Below are 21,556 nucleotides of genomic sequence, written 5' to 3'. Positions count from 1 at the left end.
TTTTTGGTATCCACCTTGTCGAGTACACATAAGTTAATCATCAAGAACATACTCGATCTCAGGACGTGGGCTAAGAGTAGGTGGTAATTGAAGATCCAACTCTTCACTTACATCGTTGTGATAGCCATGGTAGATACACAAATCTTCCACATTAAATATTAGACTAAAATACAAGTTTAAAGGGAGCTTAACAAATAAGCATTCTCACCCAACCGCTTCAGTACCCGAAATGGACCCGTTTTCTTAGCTTGAAGCTTTTAATATGTGCTCGGATGAAATATTTTTGGACGTAGACGAACCATCACTAGATCACCTTCTTGAAATTGAATATATCTTCAATGTGCATCTACTACCTCTTTATAGTTCTCATTGCTTATTTTGATTTTTACTCGTACCTTTTCATGTATATCTCGTATATGACGTGCAAATGCATCACCATCTTAGTTCGTGCGGACAAAAGTAGGTAATGGCATAAGATCAACAGGTTGCTTAGGTTTCAGCCCATATGCCACTTGAAAAGGTGAGTACCCAGTAGTGTGATTAGTGGAGCTATTGAAAGCAAACTCGGCTTGTGGTAAGACATTGTCCTAATTTCTCAACTGATCTCTCACAATGCATCTCAAAAGATTACCAAGACTGCAATTAACAACTTCTATTTGTCCATCAGTTTGAGGATGAAAATTTTAATTGAGTACCTAGCTTGGCCCACAAGGTTTTCCAAAAATAGCTCATAAACTTGACATCGCGATCAGAAACAATGGATTGTGGTAATCCATGCAATCAAACTACTTCTTTAAAGAACAAGGCAGCAACGTAAGAAGCATCCGAAGCCTTCTTACATGGGATAAAATGTGTCATTTTGGAAAATCTGTCAACCACAACAAATATAGAATCAAAGCCCCGTTGTGTCCTTGGTAATCCAAGTACAAAATCCATGCTCAAGTCTTCCCAAGGTTTGGATGGAATTGGTAATGGTGTATATAACTCTGTATTTTGTTTTAAACCTTTTCCTACTTGACATGCTTGACATTGTTTAAACTAAGCCAAAAGAAGCAATCTTCCACCAAAGCAATGGTCTTATCTCGTCCAAAATGTCCACCCATTCCACCTCCATGAAGTTCCCATATGACATGATCACGTAGGGAAGTCCTTGGTAAGCATAAACGATTTTTATAAAACAAGTACCCTTCTAAAATCTAGAAATCAGCATGAGTTGCTTTTGAACCACTCAAAGAGAGGAATAAACATCTCCAAAACAGCATCATTGTCATAGCAATGCTTTAATTCTTCAATCCAATTGTAGTGGCTAACATGTTTACTAAGAGAAGGGTCTTCCTACACGGGCATCGGCTACTTTATTTTCAATTCTTGCACAATGCTTTAAATTGAAGGTAATCAACTGAAGAAAACTACTCCATTTTGCATGTCGAGAGTTAAACTTCTTTTGAGAATTAAGATATTGCAAGACTTCATGATCCGAATACAAAACAAATTCCTTGTAACTGAGATAATGTTGTCAATGCCTAATTGCTTGCACCACCACATAGAATTCAAGATCATATGTGGAGTATTTTTTTCTTTGCCCCATTGAGCTTCTCACAAAAGAAAGTCACAAGATATCCCCCTTGGCTAAGAATTTGTTCCAATTCCTACATGGGAAGCATCACAGCCACCTTAAATACTTTCTCAAAGTTTGGTAGACGTAGGATAGGAGGGTTCACGATCTTGGATTTGATTTCTTCAAATGCCTTGTTGGCCGCCTTGGTCGAAATAAATAAACTAGGTTTCATGTATTCAGTAATTGGGGCCATAATAGAGCTGAAATTTCGAATAAATCATTGATAAAGTGTAGTCATTCCATGGAAACTTCGCACCTCATGGATATTTGTTGGTACTGGCCAATCAACAATAGTTTTGATCTTCTCTGGATCTGTTTCAACACCCTTAAAAGATGCAACAAAACCTAGAAATACAACACTAGGGCTCATGAAAGTACATTTTATCAAATTAATGTAAAATTTTCCAGCCCTAAGAGTGCGCATTACTTGCTTTAAGTGTTCCTCATGATCTTCTCAAGATCGACTATAGATAAGAATATCATCAAAATAGACAACAACAAACCGTCCAATAAAAGGTTCCAATACCTGCATCATAACCCGCATGAAGGTACTTGGAGCATTGGTTAGTCCAAACAGCATGACTAACCACTCATACAATCCATCCTAGTTTCAGTATCCATGGAATTGAATAGCCATGACATCATGAAATTTTCAGCATCCCAAATAGCATAATCAAGATCAGTCACACTTTGAGCCTTCTTTGAGCGATCCAAATATCTCATCTTGCCTCTACCTCTAATCAAGAACCTTATCGATTGTGCCCAAGGCAAAAAAATTAGGTCATTAAGCCAATGAGTTGTAATCTGAATAGTGGTACTCTCTGTGGACCCAGAAACTATTTCCATTGTGACTGATTTCCCCTTAGACTTCCCCTTAGACGTAGCTTCAGACATTATCCTCTAGCAACACCAACAATGAGAGCCACTTAAAAAAAATTCCATAACTCAAAAAGGAGCTTCAATACCATGAGGGAAAAGATAAAAAATTTCCATTAACCTGACTCATTCAATTGTGTACATGGTTGCTATTAAATATATACATGAGTATGGCTAGCTTCAAGGCTAAAAAGTAGGAAGAAAAAATGGGAAAATATATGTAAAATTCTTATAGATAATTTACAGCTACATCTAAACACAGGAACAAATCAGCCTAATCAATCCCAGAATTTTAGGTTATTCAGCTAAGTTTGACTTCTTATCTAGACAACAAACTCCTCCAAGCTGTATGATCTGATTTTATTTCAGATTCTCAACACAAGGCTTGTGAGTTGTGCCTTCTAGCAGCTAAGCACACAAACTAGGGTCTTTGCTTTCTTTTCTAACGTATGTCACTTGTCTATGAGTCTCACTTACTCTACTAAACTACTAAGATTCAAAATTCAAAAGAAGACACCGGTTCTACTTTTGAAAATGTCCCACTGTCTCTTGATTGCCTTCCACACCCCACCTCAAACTCATCTTTCACTTTCACTTCACAAGAACATCATTCCTCGTTTCCTACCCCAAACTTCCCAATAATAACCCACTTCCAAAAAGATTCACTTTCTAAAGCAAAACTCCAACTCCACTTGCCAAGATGCCTACTGTTGAGAATAATGAGATGTCTAATGCCAAGACCCCATTTTTGCTTCTCCATGCAAGCAATCAACCAATTAACCAAAAGTGGGCTTTTTATCAAGAACTCCCCTCCTCCAAATCTCTTTGAATCTTGTCAAGCCTCAAATTCACATTCCTTAGGATGACATACAAAGACATAAAATAAATAGGCAAATTAGACAAGGAGCTTTTGATCAGAGTTAACCTCCTACCTGTTGACAAATATCACCTCTTTCATATAGCAAGCCTTTTGTGAATTCTTTCCCCCACCATACCCCAAATTGTTGACTATTTAAAGGGGGCACCAAAGGCAGACCTAGATAAGTGGAAGGAAGCCGCCCCACCCTACAATGTACTAAGGAAACTAGCTCCTTCACACTATCGACCATCCCAACTAGTATTAACTCACTCTTCTCCATATTTTTAATAGGAACCCACTCTTCTCCATATTGATTTTCAATCCAGAAATAACTTCAAACCACATGTAAGTCCAGTTAGATATAATAACTAATCTTGGTCGGCCTCATAGAAAGTCCAGCTTGGCTTCAAAAGACATAATACTAATGCTAGGCCTCCAATCCTCCATGTCAAATAGAAGACTTAGAAAAATATTCAACACCCCTTCCCCAATCTCAGAGTCACTTAATTCTCTGTTAGTAGCACAGAAAACTCACTAATTAAGAATAGAAGTGGCAATAGTTCATGTACAATGGAACTCCACTAAAAACCAAAACCAAAACTTTTCAAATACAAATATAGGCAGATGCTTAAGTAAATTCAGAGCTCATATCCAGTACTAATTTCTTGCTACATTACTCAACTGGAAGCTAATACTGCTGGGACTTCTGTATTCACTTGATTTGATGTGAACAACATACAAATAAATTGGTCATCAATGTTTCAAGCCCCATTTACTCAGGAGAACAGGAAATCACTGTGGATAACCACAAAACCAAAAAAGAATTACTGAAACATTCTGGTCCCATCTCTTCCCTCACTAATCAAACCTGTGATCTAGGTTCACTCCTTTTGTTTCTAATATTCTATTGCACTATAGTTCCTTTGGAGAATTCTGAATTCTGGTAAGCTAGCCAATACATGAACAGAATACTAGCATATCAAAAGACATGTAATCAACTAAACGAGTGGCATAAATTACACAAGAAGATCAAAGCAAATTGACCAAGTAAGCAGCAAGTCAATCATTAATTAATCACAGTTTTTTCAGGAGCAACCAACCAATCAAGATTAATTATATAATTGACTTCATCAAACTAGATGAGCTTATCATGTTGGTTCTCCACTCCATAATATCAACAGTAGTTAAAGTGCATACTACACACCACCCACCTTGCGTTTTGCATTAGATAAACTTAAACTATCTACCCAAGTGGAAGGTTAAAAAAATGATACCAAAAAAATAGTGACAGCAAAGACAAGAAGGGTCATCGACTCACATCTTTTGGGTCAAGAAGGTTGATACGAGACTGATCTGAAGAAGCAGACTTGGACATCTACAGACAAACGAAAAATGAAAAAGGAATTGTCATTCGGTAACAAAAGAAACCCATTTACAAAAGTAGAAATAAAGAGAGGTCTAATAGACATCAGAAGTGTAATGTTGGTGAATTTGATAGCCAAAATAGTTAACATGTGTGTGTGGGTGTGTGCGTATGTGTGTTTATAGCTATAAAGATAGATATATTCAGGACCCATCTTTAAAAATCTGTAAATAGGAAAATTAGACAATTTTTATTAAGCCAATTCATATTCTTCTTTACTTATGACCTAGCTTCTACTTGGCAACTTCAAACTCTTGCTTAAGTGAAGCAAAATAATAGTTCCAAATCAAACTCCTCAGCCAAAGCACAACAATGAAATGGTGTGGACATCATATGTGTGCTATCCTAAATCGGATTCTATTCAATGCCACCATACAAATGGAAAGACAAGATAAATTAGGTAATTTTCTTGCATATTTCATTGAACCTCTTTCCAATCAAACAGGATGAAAATAGAGAATGATTTATGGATAATATTTGTATATTCTTCAATTATATTTTATAGTGTATTTATAATGTTTACAATGGGAAAAGGAAAGGAAATCACTATATTCTAGGCCTAGAATTACTCCACTAAAGCACCCACTAATTATAGGAAATAAATCAATTAAATCAACAATCCCTAATTACAAGAAATAAATCAAGAAGTAAATCATGTCAACTATGCAAAAAAAGAAACAAATTCCAATCAAATCTTAGCCTATTTAGGTTGTATAATCCAACAATTATTGGTCCGATTCTCCAACATTTCCCTCAATCTAGTGAGTAAATGATCTTAATTCTCAGTATTTTTGTGATTGACTAGAATGGTTGAGCTGTAAGTCCCTTGGTCACTATGCCGACCAACTGTCTTTTTAAGAATATATAGGGGATGCATACTAACCCACTATCCAATTTCTCCTTAATGAAATGACAATCAACTTCAATGTGCTTAGTTTGGTCATGTTGAATTGGATTGTGGGCTATCCCAATAGCCAAATTGTTGTCACAATAAAGCTGCATAGGACCTTTCCAATTTATTTTAAGATCACTAAGAATAATTTTTTTCCAAAGAAGCTCACATAGTCCATACACCATGGCTCAAAACTCTGTTTCAACACTCAACCTAGCAACCATGGATTGCTTCTCACCCCTCACCAAATTCCCTACCAAGAAAGTACAATACCTAAATATTGAGCTCCTATCAATGACTGATTCTGCCCAATCAGCATCTATATAAACCTCCAGTGTCATCCTCCTAGATTTCTTAAACAAAATATCATTGCTAGGAGTTAACTTCAGACATCTAAGTTTTTTAATAACTTCCTCCATGTGTACCTCCTTAGGATTATGCATAAATGGCTCACCATTCTAATAGCATGCGCTATATCAGGTCTAGTATGTGATAGGTATATTAACTTAACTACCAAGCATTGATACTTCTCTCTCTCAACTGAAGGACTCTCTAGTTCTTTCATCAAGTTGATAACTAGCTTCAATGGGTGTATCTATCAACCTAGACCCCAACAACCCAAATTCTCTAAAGAGATATAAAATCTACTTCTACTGTGAAATCACAATTCCCTCCTTTGATCAAGCAGCTTCAATCCTTATAAAGGATTCAAGCCTTCCTAGGTCTTTAATTTCAAACTCTTTTTCCAACTTCTCTTTTAATCTCCTCATTCTTCTAAATCATCCCCTATCACAACAATATCATCAATTTACAAAATAAGAACAGCTATTTTCCCATTTCCAAAGTGTTTAATAAATAGTGTATAATCCCCTTGCCTTGACAAAATTTCCAAACCAGGCTTCAGAAGGCTGTTTTTTTTTTTTTTTTTTGTAGGTAAAATAAATAAATAAATGAATAAAATAATCTTCTAAAGCTTGGTTTGGAAGAATGTTTAAGCTCATACAAAGCCTTCTTCAATCAACAGACTTTATTCCCCTTGAAATTTTCTTCTACACTATGTGGTATCTCCAAATAAACTTCCTCTAAATTTTCATGGAAAAATACTCTCTTTACATCAAACTATTGTAAGGTCAATCAAAATTAGTAGCAAGGGATAGCAATATATGAATAGTATTCATCTTTGCCATTAGAGCAAAGGTTTTTTTTATAATCTATCTCATAAGTTTGAGTATATCACTTAGCTATTGATTTTACTTTATACCTCTCAAGTATCTCATATGCCCTATATTTTACTGTAAATACCCACTTACACCCAACCTGTTTCTTTTCAACAAGAAGATCAAAAATCGCCCAGTTACTATTTTTTTCTCAAAGCACTCATTCTCCCTTTGCATTGTTTTCCTCTAATTCTCATCCCCTAATGCCTTGTGAATAGTTTAGGCTATGTCAATGGTGTTCAATTTGGTAACAAATGCTTTGTAACATGCAAAAATGTTATCAAATAAAACAAAATTGGTCAAAAGGTATTGAGTACAATGTCTTTTGCCTTTTCTAATAGCAATTGGTAAATGAAGATCATTCACACATTAGAACTAGACTCAAATTAAGTTTCAATACTTTCTTCCAAGTTAATAGTTGGAGCAACACTCAAAGGTTCAAGAGCAGACTGTATTCTCCTAAAGTAAACCTTGAGTAATATAGCATATCTTTCCCCTTTCTCCTTTGTACGATAGAACTAAGATAACGAATTGAGGAACAACAAGTTCAAAGTCAGTAAGCCCAAGTAAGTCTTAAGGATGACTTAGGGAACAACTTGGAGAGCTTGATACAAGAACAAGTATAGGTCCAAAGTTAGACTCAAAAGCAATTTTAGCATATGGGATAAAGAAACTCAGAAGAAAAAAAAATTCCCCAGCTCCTGCAAATGGCTTCCCTTGAAAATAAGGTTAAGGGAAAAACGGTTTATTCTCACTGTTGAATATAATGTATTTATAGTGTACAATCTTTCTTTTCTTTCTTAATATAGGTCACATATATGGTAGTTAGTTCAACCTAGCCTTGTATATATATTTCTCCATTGTAAGAAGTTAATCATATGAATAAGAATTAAGGTTTTCTCTCTCTCTCTTTCAACATGGTATTAGAGCCAAAAGAGAAAACTTTATTCTTTCTGATTTACCCGTGTAATTAATTTCGGGAATCCGTCCAGTGACCGTGTTTCATTCTGGTTACCTTTTCCATCTCCCAAAGCTTTCCGGTCAGCCATATCATGGTCAGAAAACCCTTATCACCGTCAACATTTTTCCGGTGATATTTTCCAGAGACTTTTCCGGAGACTTTTCCGGCGATATTTTCTGACACCGACCACATTATCAAGAGCGCAAAGAGGAGATCTGCAACTTTTCTCAAAGCACCGGAGCCAAAAACCGATCCATGCGCTGTTTTTCTCTGGCCGCCTGAATCCCACACGTCGGCGCGTGAGGGCGCATGGCCCACTTTCTGATGCCGAGATTCTATCAGCAGGCTCGTCTGGCGCCGTCTTGCACTTCTAAGCCTCCGTCAGTCCTCTCCGAACCCTACTTCTCCATTTTTTTGGCATTTCAGCCTCCGCGGGTCTTCTTTCAGCCTCCAACGGCAACTCCCTTCCTTGGCCGAGACCTGTGTGTGCCTTGGGAAGGCCTCTTCTTCATCTCCAATCACTTTTCTCCTTTGTTTGGGTCCCGACATACCAGGGTCTTCTTCCACAACTGTGATCCAACCTCCCTTTAGAGCTCTCTTTGATCCAAACGTGATTCAATCTCAGGTGAAGTGGATATGGCGACTAAAAATCCTATTTTTACATCCGTCATCTCTGGATCTCCTACTATCACATCTGAAAAATTGATTGATAGTGAGAATTATCTCTCCTGGTCAGCGTCCGTGAAACTCTGGTTTATGGGACAAGGTTATGAAGATCATCTTGTTACACCTGAGGATGCTATACCTGATGTTGACAAAGTGCAATGGAAGAAAATCGATGCACAATTATGCAGCATATTATGGCAATCTGTTGATCCCAAAATTTTACATCATCTTCGTGCCTACAAAACCTGCTTTAAATTTTGGACTCAGGCTAAAGGATTATACACGAATGATATTCAACGATTTTATAAGGTGGTTTCTGATATTGTTCATGTGAGACAACAGGACATGGATCTGTTTACTTATATTGGTCGGATTACGTCTCTTAAGGAGGAGTTCTTAACTTTGATGTCATTCACTAATGGTGCTGAAGCTCAACAAATACAGACTGACAAGTTCTTTATGGTGTTAACCCTCATTGACCTCCGTCCAGATCTTGAATCTGTCCAAGATCAGATTCTTGGTAGTCCATTAGTACCATCATTGGATGATGTGTTCACTCGTCTCTTATGCCTCTCCTCTACTCAGACCTTGTCAACTGATGGTCCTTCAGATTCATCAGTGTTAACCTCTCAGACTAACTCTCGAGAAGGATGTAGTGGCAATCGGGGTCAAGGACAACGTCCTCAGTGCACCTATTGTAATAAGCTTGGTCACACTCGAGATCGTTGCTATCAGTTACATGGACGGCCTCCTCGCACTGCCCACATTGCTCAGTCATCCAATCATCTGCTATCTCGACCTGACTCTACTGCAAGCTCCACATCTCAGAGAATCACCCTTACTGGTAGTGATTATGATGCCTATCTCCGATATCAGGCAGCCACATCAGCTTCTATTGCTTCTGTTGCCCAGACCGGTAATGTCTTTGTCTGCTTTACTCAGTGTCCTTCTCTTGACCCATGGATTCTAGATTTTGGAGCATCTGATCATATCTCTGGTAATAAACACATTTTCTCCTCTATTACTATTACCTCTGTCTTACCTACTATTACTTTAGTTAATGGTTCCCAAACTATGGCTAAAGGTATTGGTTTGGCTCATCCTCTCCCTTCCCTACCTCTCCATTCTATCCTTTATGCCCCTAAGTGTCCTTTTAATCTTATTTCCATCAACAAAATAACTCGCACTCTTAACTGTTCTATCACTTTTTCTGATAAATCTATGATCTTGCAGGACCGAAATACGGGGAAGATGATTGGCATAAGGCGTGAATCTCAAGGCCTCTATCACCTCACATCACCTTCATCTCCTGCAGCTTGCATTTCCACCAATGCTCCTCTTCTCATTCACAGTCGTCTGGGTCATCCTAGTCTCTCCAAGTTCTTAAGATGGTCCCTCGTTTTTTCACTTTGTCGTCGCTTGCGTGTGAGTCGTGTCAGCTTGGGAAACATACTCGTGTCTCGTTTCCAAAGCGTTTGAATAATCGAGCAAAGTCTCCTTTTGAACTTGTCCACACTGATGTTTGGGGTCCGTGTTGGACCGCTTCTACTTTAGGATTTCAGTATTTTGTCACTTTCATTGATGACTATTCAAGATGTACTTGGCCATTTTTAATGAAAAATCGAGCTAAGTTATTCTCTATTTTCCAGAAATTTTATGTTGAAATCCAAACACAATTCAATGTTTTTATTCGAGTGTTATGCAGTGGCAATGCTTGGGAATATTTTTCTACACCCTTTACTTCTTTTATGTCTCAACATTAGATCCTCCATCAATCATCTTGTGCTCATACTCCTCAACAAAATGGGGTTGCTGAACGTAAAATCCGACATCTTATTAAGACAGCTCGTACCCTCCTTCTCTATAGTCATGTTCCTTTTCGTTTTTGGGGGGATGCTGTTCTTACAGCCTGTTACTTGATTAATCGTATGCCCTCATCTATATTACATGACCAAATCCCTCATTCCCTCTTTTTTCCTACCCAACCTCTTTATTTCCTTCTTCCTCACATCTTTAGCTGTACTTGTTTTGTTCATACTCTCATACCTGGACAGGACAAGCTCTCCGCCAAGGCTACGAAATGCATCTTCTTGGGATGCTCTCGACTTCAGAAGGGCTATCGTTGTTATTCCCCTGACACTCATTGTTATTTTCTCTCCGCTGATGTCACTTTCTTTGAGGACTCTCCATTCTTCTCATCCTCTGAATTTCTTCCCATTTCTGAAGTATTGCCACTTTCCTATATATCCCCCCCTTCAGATGCGTTCTCTCGTCCTCTTCAGGTTTATCATCGTCGACATCGTGTTGTTGCTCCTCCTCTCTCTTCAGCTTAGGTACCTGATGACTCACCTCCTGTCCCACCAATTTCTCCTACTCCGGCCCTGTCATCTACTGACCATTTGCCTATTGCTCTTCGGAAAGGTAATCGATCTACTTGTAATCCCCATCTTATTTATAATTTTTTAAGCTACCATCGATTATCTTCATCTTATTCTGCCTTTGTCTCTACTTTATCCTTTGTTTCTCTTCCTAAGAGCACTAGTGAGGCACTTTCTCATCCTGGGTGGCGACAAGCAATGGTTGATGAAATGGCTGCTCTGCACTCCAATGGCACATGAGATCTTGTTTCTTTACCTCCTAGTAAATCTACAGTTGGATGTCGTTGGGTCTATACTGTTAAAGTTGGTCCTGATGGTCAAGTTGATCGCCTTAAGGCCCACTTGGTTGCTAAAGGTTATACTCAGATTTATAGTTGTGACTATGGTGACACCTTCTCTCCTGTTGCCAAGATTGCTTCTATTCGCTTATTTCTCTCCATGGCAACTATGTGTCATTGGCCTCTTTATCAGTTGGATATTAAGAATGTTTTCCTTCATGGTAAACTTCTCGAGGAAGTGTATATGGAGCAACCACCTGGTTTTGTTGCTCAGAAGGAGTCTGGTTTAATGTGCAAGTTACGTCGTTCTCTATATGGCTTGAAACAATCTCCTCGGGCATGGTTTGGGCGTTTTAGTTCAGTTGTTCAAGAGTTTGGAATGCTTCGGAGTGAAGCAGATCATTCAGTTTTCTATCATTATAACTCTTCGAGCCAGTGCATCGATTTGGTAGTTTATGTGGATGACATTGTCATTACAGGCAGTGATCAGGAGGGTATCCAAATACTAAAGCAACACCTTTTTAACCACTTTCAAACCAAAGACTTGGGCAAACTCAAGTACTTTCTGGAACTTGAAATAGCTCAATCCAGTTCAGGTGTGGTTATGTCACAAAGGAAGTATGCCTTAGACATCTTGGAAGAAACAGGTATGTTAGAATGTAAATCTGTTGATACTCCTATGGATCCAAATGTCAAACTTGTACTACGACAGGGGGAGCCTCTAAAAGATCCTGGGAGATATCGACGACTTGTAGGCAAACTGAACTACCTCACCATCACTCCGCCAAACATCTCTTTTCTTGTGAGTGTGGTTAGTCAATTTCTACAGTCACCATGTGACACCATTGGGATGTTGTGATCCGCATTCTTCGATATATTAAAGGAACACCAGGCCAAGGTATGTTGTATGAAAACTAGGGCCATACCCAAATTGTTGGTTACACAAATGCAGACTAGGCTGGTTCACCCTCAGATAGGAGTTCCACCTCAGGGTATTGTGTTTTTATTAAAGGTAACTTAATATCCTGGAAGAGTAAGAAACAAGATGTAATGGTCAGATCAAGCGCCGAAGCTAAGTATCGAGCTATGGCTTTGGCAACATGTGAACTCATATGGTTGAAGCAACTCCTTCAGGAATTGAGATTTGGAAAAGATGAACAGATAAAGCTAGTTTGTGACAATCAGGCCACATTACATATTGCATCCAATTCAGTCTTTCATAAAAGGACCAAGCATATTGAAGTTGACTGTCACTTCATTAGAGAGAAGATCGCATTAAGGTCTGTTGCTACAAGTTTTGTTAATTCAAATGATCAACTAGCAGACATCTTCACTAAATCTCTCAGAGGTCCCAGGATTAAATACATTTGTAACAAGCTTGGCATATGACATATATGCTCCAACTTGAGGGGGAGTGTTGAATATAATGTATTTGTAGTGTACAATCTTTCTTTCCTTTCTTAATATAGGTCACATATATGGTAGTAAGTTCAACCTAGTCTTGTATATATATTTCTCTATTGTAAGAAGTTAATCAAATGAATGAGAATTAAGGTTTTCTCTCTCTCTCTTTCAACACTCACAAAAGGTAATATTCATAAACACAAAAAAATTCCTACAAAGGAGAATAGCACTTATATCCCATTTTTTAAAGTAAATAGCCTACAAATACACACCTAAGGCCTCTAGGATCAAGTTTTATTCTTTAGTGAGCATGAATATGAACAAAGGTTACACAACCAAAAATTTTAGGAGGTTCACAATTGTAGCCATCAAATTTGAGGTACAACTTACAATGTTGACTCATGGGTGATTGAAAGTTGAACTCAAGACAGTTAAGTATTAATAAGATGAATAGCAATATGGATAGCTTTCCCCAATAGGCTTTGAAAAATCAAGGTCAAATAATTTCAAGCAAATCTTTGTTTTTTCTCTCAATTATCTCATTCTAGTGTGGGGTATCAATATAAGAAGATAGGTGAAAAATGTCTTCCTTTATCGTAAAATATATTTGTTAAAGCATTCCCTTTGATTATCAAATCTCAAAGTTTGGATTTTTGAGTTAAATTGGGTGCTCATCAATTTATGGAAAACGGGAAATGTAGTATTAACATCTAACTTTTATTTCATAAGGTAGACCCAAGTAACTCTTATAGCATCATCAATAAAAGACATAAATTACTTTGCCCTAGAAATACTTGGATTTTTGTAGGTCCCTAAACATTAGTATTAACTAAACAATCTAAACTGAAAGGAATAAAATACCTTTTATTACTCAAAGGAAAAGATACTCAATGGTCCTTAGCAAGTTCATAGACATCATAATGTAAATTCTAGATTTCTAATTTTTCAAAAAATTAGGAAACATTTTCTTTAATAATCTAAATGGTAGATAAACAAAACAAAGATGGAATAACCAAACTTCAATTTTATTGGACCGAGAACTCTCGGATAAATAAGAGAGAGGACTTGAGCACATTATTCTACTTTCAATTTCAAAGAGGTATAGTCCACTTTAGCACACCTAACCATCTTCCCAATATGAAGTTCCTTAAAAACAAGCTTAGAAGGTAGAAATTCACAGAGCAATTCAAATTTGTGAGAAATTCACAAAGTAATTCAAATTTTTGGTGATTTTAGAAATGAACAAGAAGTTAATAGAAAACAATGGAACATGTAAAACATTTTCAATGATGATATCTTTAGCTAAAGAGATATTTCATAGCCTAGTTATGGTGAAAAACATTCTATCTGCTATTTTAATTTTCTGATTTCTCAGGCATGAATTGTAGGTCATAACGCAACTTGAAGAATTGGTCATATGGTTTGAAGCTCTTGAATTGATGACCAAGGGGCTTAAAAACTCTACTTTTAAGACATTTAGGTGAGGAGAATACTTACTAGTCTAAGAAAAACATGTTATTCCCTCTAACTTCTCAAGTCGTGATAGGAGTTTCTTCAATTTTTTGATATCTTCTCTACTCAATTCTCTCTCTCAACTAACATTGTTGTCTAGGGGGTTTCACCAATGTTGGCAAGATTAGCTTGAGGATCTTTCCCCTAGTCTCCTCAGTTTCCATTTCCTCTTCAAAAAACATTTGGAGGCTTTCCTTGGAATTAGCAACATGACTCTCTGGTATGTTTCAGCTTTTAGCAGTAAGTACACCACCAAGAGTCCTTGTCACTTGATCCTCTATCTCATTCCTTCTCGGGCTTGTAGCTAAAGTAGCAATAGTAGTACATATGGTCTAGCTAGCAATGGTGACAACATAGTTTTTTGGCTAGGTAATAACTAATGTTAAGCCATCTGTAGGGTTTTAATCTAGTATAACACCTCTTCGTCCTTCTTCCCCTCTAATAATTGCAAAAGCTTCCCTTAAGGAAGAAATAATTTCTTTACCAGGAATCTGGACTATGATATGATTAAAATTATTATGCAATCCAACCAAGAATCAAAAACTCTCTTCTTTTCAATAAACTCTTGATACATTGTGCCATCTTTTTCATACTCTATTTTGTAAATATCGATACTGATCTAACAATGTAGTATTCATGTACTAAAAGATTACCATGTTTAGAATTACTATGAATTCTAGTCTCAAGTTAATAACTCTGGGTAGCATCTCTAACCTTTAAATAAGTTTAATGAATGGCCCCCCAAATCTCTATTACTATAGAGAGGAACATACAAGTTCTACTAATCTCCAACTGCATTGAGTTCCTTAACCAAGACATTATTTGAGAATCTTCCTCATCCCCGGTATTGAATTTCAAGTCCTCCTTACTCCTCTCTAGCCTGAGTAAATGACTCAACTTCCCTTTTCCTTTTAGGTACATTTTTGTCAATTGTGACCACTCTAGGTAATTCCCTCCATTCAGTTTAAATGTGTGCAGAAGACTCTGGAATTATCCTAGGATTAAGACTGGATTTTTTGTGTTTATGGTTGTTTGAGTAACAATGCAAGAGGCATCAAAATTTGTCATCTGATTGGAGATGAGATTACCATAATGAGGCATACATCAAAAGAAAAAGGAAATCAAAAAATGTGTTTTGGACTTACTAAGTGCAAGGCTCTAATACCATAAAAATAGAGAATGATTTCCAAATAATATTTGCATATTCACTAGGTAAATTTACAGCCCATTTATAATCTTAACAATGGGAAAAGGAAAAGGAATTTACTCTATTTTACGCCTAGAACAATTCCACTAAATTAGTCACTAGTTACATGAAAGAAATTAGTTACTTAATCAGCCCCTAATTACAGGAAATAAATCAGGAAGTAAGTCAAGTTAACCTTATAGAAAAAGAAACAAATTTCAATCAAATCTTACTTTCTTTGTCTTAAACAAGCCATTGCTTGGTAAGTGGAATTAGAGATCTTATATAAAAAAAGAATCCTTATGAAAGCAAATCATAATAGAGAAGTTCAGAGAGGAGGAAGAGGGGTAACGTTCAAGAAGGCAATAGACAGGAATGGATTGGGGGTGTAAAAAGCCATCAAAAACAAATGGGAGGGGATAAAAAACAAGTCTTGCTTTTCAGTTGGGAATGGGAGAAAGATTAAATACTAGAACGACTCGTGGTGTGAGGATCTAACATTGGAAGAAACCTTCCTGAACTTATTCTCTTTTGCTTCTAATAAAGATAGATGAGTGGTAGAGGCATGGGAGCAAGTTAGGGAAGGGGGTGGTTGGAGCCCCCGTTTTTCAAGACATTTTAATGATTAGAAGCATGATGAAGTGGAGATTTTCTTTTGGAAATAATAGTTGTTGTTAATTAAAAGAGAAGTGGAGGACAAACTCAATTAGAATGAATCCAAGAGCGGCAATTTTTCAATTAGGTCCCTTTATTCTTCCTTTTCTAGGAGATATAGAGAGTCTTCCTAGCTAGTGTAGTGTCGAGTACTTAGGCACCAGTGAAGATCAATTTCTTTGCCTAGGAAGCGTCTTGGGATGGAATTCTAACTCTTGACCAGCTTAAAAAGAGGGGTTAGACTCTCCCAAATAAGTGTTAATTGTGCAAAGGTGAAAAGGAAACATCAAACCACTTGCTTCTACAATGTTCCAAAGCAAGAATGGTGTAAAATTTGATTTAATCTCTTTTTGGAGTAGTTCGGGTGATACATTCTTCTGTTAGAAGGAATCTATTAGGTTGACATGGCTCTTTTGTTGGAAAAAAAGGGAAAAAAACATGAAGTACCGCTCCCTTGTGCTTGTTGTGGACTCTTTGGAAGGAAAGGAACATGAGGACTTTTAATGATGTTGAGCGGTTCAACCAAGCAACCAAATCTTATATTATCAAAACTTTTGTGAATTAGGTTAGGGTGTATATAAAGGACCATACAACATCTATATTGGATTTTGTAGATTGGTTGACCTTAAAGTAAGGAGAGGGGTTTTTTGTTTTTTAACATTTTCGCCTATTCTGGGTGTTTTTTGTGTACTTCATGTGCACTGTGCTATGCCTCCTCTTAGATACTTTTAATATACATTCTATTTTGCCTATCAAAAAAAAAAAATTACTGCATTGATTCTTCAACACAAGAAAAAATGTTTGAGAGGCTACAACCCCATCAAACATCTTTGCTTACCATCTTTAATCTGTTCAGAGACAGACAATAAGTTTACACTATTATAATCTGTAGGAAAAAAATGTCAAAAACCTTGGAACAACCATCTGTAAGGGACATTACACGTGCTCCTTCTGGTGGAATAAGGGGCTCAGGAACCTACATCAATAAATCCATGTAAGTATAAGTTATTTTGATTGGTTACTAAGTTTCATGAGCCCAGATGAGGGGTTGCAGCCAAGTATCAAGTAATAGAATCAACCTTAAAAATTGCACCTCCTCGCCTGTGAAAAAAATAAAAGATGCAATCAAGTCAGTGATGCAGAAAAAAATTAGGTAAAAAAGTTTTGAACAAAATTGAGTCTCATAGAAAATACTTTTCATATTTTAGGAGGAAAAATATTTTCTCACCCTCCCAATTTCTTCCACTTCCTTCCTCCATATAAATAATTAACACGTTCAGCCAGCTCACGGGTCAGTTCCAGATGCTGCTTCTGATCCTCCCCAACTGGGACAAAATCAGACTGCAGAGGCACGCTGCAATTTGTAAGAATCATGCCCAGCATATTTATCAATTTTATTATCAAGGCATAAAGTTAATTAGCACAAATCAAGTTTTGTTGGTTGTTATAATTACAATGAAATAGAGCAGAAATTACTCTACTTGGCTTATATTCTTGATAGTACTTATTAGGTTGCCAATGAAGAAATCTAAGGGTCTATGCAGGCAAAGGGATGTAAAAACCCAAGATTTTGAACTTAGAGAGAATGGCAATAGTCAGAACCAGAGAGAAAGCAACAGAGCAGGTGTTAGAGAGAGGATTTTTGAGCATGTAGTCAAATATGTTCTCTATTTCGATACCATATTCAACAGAGCATCAATAGCGGGCTTCAAGAGGCTTGATGCTGATTTTGATTAAACATGGGATGCATCAAAGCCATTTTGATACCAAAATATTGTATCGATTTTTGTCAAAAGGCTGGAGAACCTCGGTTCCATGTTTTGATACAAGGAACCAGGTTTCAATACAGCTGCAGTATAGGATCAACAGAGGATCAATACCATTTTCAATGCATTCAGTCAGGGTGTTGAAATGATTCAAAAATGGAAGGCTTGCTTGGATTCTGAAGCTGAATGTTGAGATGTCATTGAAATTTGTACTGTGGTATCGAAGTGCTTCCATACTAGGGCATTTTCACTGCCTATTTTTTAACTCAAGCTGATGAGATTTGTTATTTGTTGTAATTTTCTTTACTAAGTTTAAACACTTAGGCTTTGATTTACTGTTGGATGACATAGCATCATGAGATCTTGCCACTTGGATCATGTGATACTAAAAATAGATTAGGTTGTTAGAAGTAGGGAGCTTTTTGGATCATTGTAGTTACAATCAGATTTGAGTTTTCAATTTTTGAATTTATTTTTCTTTCATTCTCTCTCTACTTTTCATCATTTCCTCAGCCGCCAATTAAAGGGGATGAAGGCTAAGTTCTCCATTTTAGTGGCTAAACACTTCTACATCCAGAGGAGTGATCCAAGGTGATGATCAAGTCCAGAGGAGGAGCGCTCCAACATGATGACCAAGTCTAAAAAGTGCATTTCTCACAGATTTCTTTATCTTAAGGAAGAATTCTCTGGAAATTCCTCTTAATGAGGCCTAGGTGATGCTTCGTGGATTCATTGAGTGCTTGTTCAAGATATAGAATTCAATGATTTTCGCTTAGATCACTTATGACCAAAGTCTTGACTAGATCATAGGATGAATTAGCTCCTAAAATTCTAGAGATCCAGAATTCTGAAGAATGCAAATGAGTTTGTCTTGAGGAGGAATCCAACTTTAGGTTAAGATCTGATCCAAGGACACAAATCTATCAGGATTGGGTTTTACCTCAGATTCATTCATTTTTATCTGTATTTTACAATTGAAGTCACTCAAATATCTTTTCAAAATCATAAAATTTTGTGTTCTTCGATTGTGACTAGGCCTTAATCATCAATTTTCAGTAAATTTCATTCAAAGGCCTTAGAATTAGCTAATCAAATCCCAGTGGCGACAACCATACTGCCATATTTCCCCATTAGTTCCTTTTTATTAAATTCATTTTTGGTTTTGGGAACTACAAACTATGATCAGTTAAGGATCGGAGTCAAATCTGAAACTTAATTGTGAAATTGATCTTAAAAGAGGCTTCAGAGCAGTTAAACCTTTAGTAAGGAATTGTAACTGTTAATAATCATCAGAGCATTTGGAATTGTCCCCTAATTGTTGTGATAACCTCACTCAAAGCAAAAGACAAAAACAACAACATCAGCAATAATTGACTCTTTCTTTTCTCAGTCTAATATGAATGTGTGTCCATCCATACACACATCTATACTGTATATGAGCTTGAGTGTATAGGCATGTCTACAGAACCAAATAATGAATCCCAAAAGATATAAATGTTAAGCAAGTTGTACTACATAAAACTGTATGTATACCTGATATAAAAGAATATCAGAAGCCATGAGAACAGGATAAGTCAGAAGGGCAACCCCAACATTTTCATCTCCCTACAAAACAGAAATTGAAGAACATCTTGTGTAATGGCACTGGAAAAGATAGAAGAATGCTTATTCTCAAACCAAGATTGAACATTACAAGTGCAAAATAGAACTATGGGTTGGAAATAGGTAATGACAATTAAGAATACAAAATATGAAACCATTCATAAAACTTCTACACTTACATGGACATCCAGGTTGTTCAAGTACAATTATATATGAGACTTGATTCATTTTTAGAGACCAAAAAACAAGTTAATCAATTGGATTCTTCTATCAGTTTTTGGTTTGAAAATGCAGGGTTGGACCCACAGAATGGTAGGGTCAACAAAGACCTGGTTCACTTGCATGAGAGTATCTTGACTAAGAAATCCTATTTGTGGAGCTGAACTCTAAGGAAGAATTAAATAGAAATCAAACAGCATACAGCAAAAACGCACCACTTTCCGGGATTTCTCTTTGAACTGAATCATTTTGTTCAACCAACCAATTGGAGTGGCAGAACTCAGTAACCACATCAATTCTGAATGGGCACGAACATGAGACTGAACAAAGACAGAGGCCTGCCCATACAGATCTGAGTCATAACAAGCATGCATATAAACCTTGGCACACAATAAAGAATGAATAGTTAAACTAAACCTTGGAGGTGTCCACGCCACATGCCAAATAAATTGCTGCTGTATCCCTCGTTGCTTTAAATAATTGTTGTGTTTCATAAGGTAATGTTATCTGTGAGGAAAGAAATATCAGAACCAATTCAGAATGCTTAAAATTATTAGACACAACAAAACTCATTAAATAGGGAAAAAAACAAAACAAAACAAAAACAAAAAACAAATTGAAATTCCTGCTAGAAAAAGCACCATAACTGTAAACAGATTTCTTCCATTTTTTTTCTTTTCTTTGCCTTGTAACTTTTACCTACATGTTGCATAGTGTCTTAACTTTCATACAGCCAAACCCAAGCCCAGAGAAAAGAGAAGGATCCTGTTAAGTAGCTGACAGCCAGCATAAAACATTTGTCATCCCAATGAGGGCATGAATCTCTGTAGAATACTTATCAGGGCATCTGCTAACAAAGGACATGACCTTAGATTGAATCTCAGAGATGAATGGGAGACAAGGATTCATGTAGTCAACTCAAAATAGTTGGGATGGTTCAGATTCAAGGCTTTCTTCTTGTTTTCACTCATGTAATTTTATTTTCTTTTGTAAAATATACGTTTAAAGGGAAAACCAAAATGAGCAAGGAATTACTTCCCCACCCCACAAAAAGATGTTCATATACCCCTTTTCACCAAACAAGTTCAGGCTCCACATCAGCACTTCTTTCTGGGCAAGTCCAATGGATGCAAAACAATACATGCGAAGTAAGCACCAACACATAAAGCATATTGGGTCAACAAACATGAAAACATTTCCATTATACGCCATATGCCATCATAATGTGATATCTGACATCCTTTTTATACATAAATATGCACCACAAGCTTGGATTTGTTAGAAACAACTGGCAATCACAAATTTTGCAATGCTGATATGATTTCAACTAGTCATAACCAAATATAGCTAGGTACTCATACAAGTAGTCTTCATCATCTCACTTCAAATGAGGAGAGATTACTAATAACCTCCTTTAACAATCTTTCCTGTCACTGACAATTACAAATTACAACCATACATGCTATGATGCTATTTATCTCAAATTCCCAGGTCCTAAGACTGATTTCCAAATTACAACCATAGAATGCCAATCCTACCCCCACGAATCCACCCCCAAAAAATAAAAGCAAAAAAGATATTACGAAGGCATGTTATGCATTGAGGCATGCTAGAGTGACCCCTTCTCATGATCAGAATGTATAAGAACCCATCTCAGTCATGTCCAGTGTGAAATGAACTTAAGAAGTCAAAGAGAACCAAAAAGCAATTGTAAGTAAAGCACACCATGCTATAAAAACTATTGACTGGCATCCAGCCAGTTCAAAGAGTGTCAATGACACAAAAGCTGAGGATGTTTTTCTAATTTTATGCATGAAGGAAAATGGTTTTGAATTAATGCTGTACCATGATATCAAAGGAAGCAAGAAAAAAAGATAGCTTCAATAAATGAATTTTGAACTTTAAACCATCAACTGAGCTCATAAACCTACCGCATGGAGGTCCACAATAAAGAAGAAAGTATCATATGTATTCTGCAAAAGGGAAACCAGAGCATGGATTATTAAATCATGTGAAAATATGAAAAGTCAGTATTTTAAGTTTTA

The 21,556-nt window shown here is 36.7% G+C and overlaps 1 protein-coding gene across 3 annotated transcripts in view; it reads right to left on the bottom strand.

Moving 5' to 3' along the window:
* LOC117912899 (tryptophan--tRNA ligase, chloroplastic/mitochondrial) overlaps positions 1-21,556 on the bottom strand; it is a 32,201-nt gene that overhangs the window by 7,874 nt on the left and 2,771 nt on the right. For 2 of the 3 annotated variants that reach the window (XR_004651054.1, XM_034827689.1), the window contains exons 4-11: positions 21,443-21,484; positions 19,929-20,018; positions 19,727-19,849; positions 19,224-19,295; positions 17,153-17,265; positions 17,004-17,025; positions 16,835-16,900; positions 4,672-4,728 (exon numbers count right to left, since the gene is read on the bottom strand). Coding sequence is in view for 2 of the 3 variants with exons in the window: in XM_034827689.1 (XP_034683580.1) it covers positions 4,672-4,728; positions 16,835-16,900; positions 17,004-17,025; positions 17,153-17,265; positions 19,224-19,295; positions 19,727-19,849; positions 19,929-20,018; positions 21,443-21,484 (585 nt within the window). In the remaining variant the exon portion in view is untranslated. The remainder of the gene's footprint in view (positions 1-4,671; positions 4,729-16,834; positions 16,901-17,003; positions 17,026-17,152; positions 17,266-19,223; positions 19,296-19,726; positions 19,850-19,928; positions 20,019-21,442; positions 21,485-21,556) is intronic. The other variant, XM_034827690.1, reaches the window with a different exon arrangement.

Source organism: Vitis riparia, chromosome 4 (assembly GCF_004353265.1).
Source record: "Vitis riparia cultivar Riparia Gloire de Montpellier isolate 1030 chromosome 4, EGFV_Vit.rip_1.0, whole genome shotgun sequence".
In the NCBI taxonomy this organism is placed as follows: Eukaryota; Viridiplantae; Streptophyta; class Magnoliopsida; order Vitales; family Vitaceae; genus Vitis; species Vitis riparia.
Note: the sequence above shows the minus strand (reverse complement) of the source record. Positions and strands in the feature narration are given on the sequence as shown.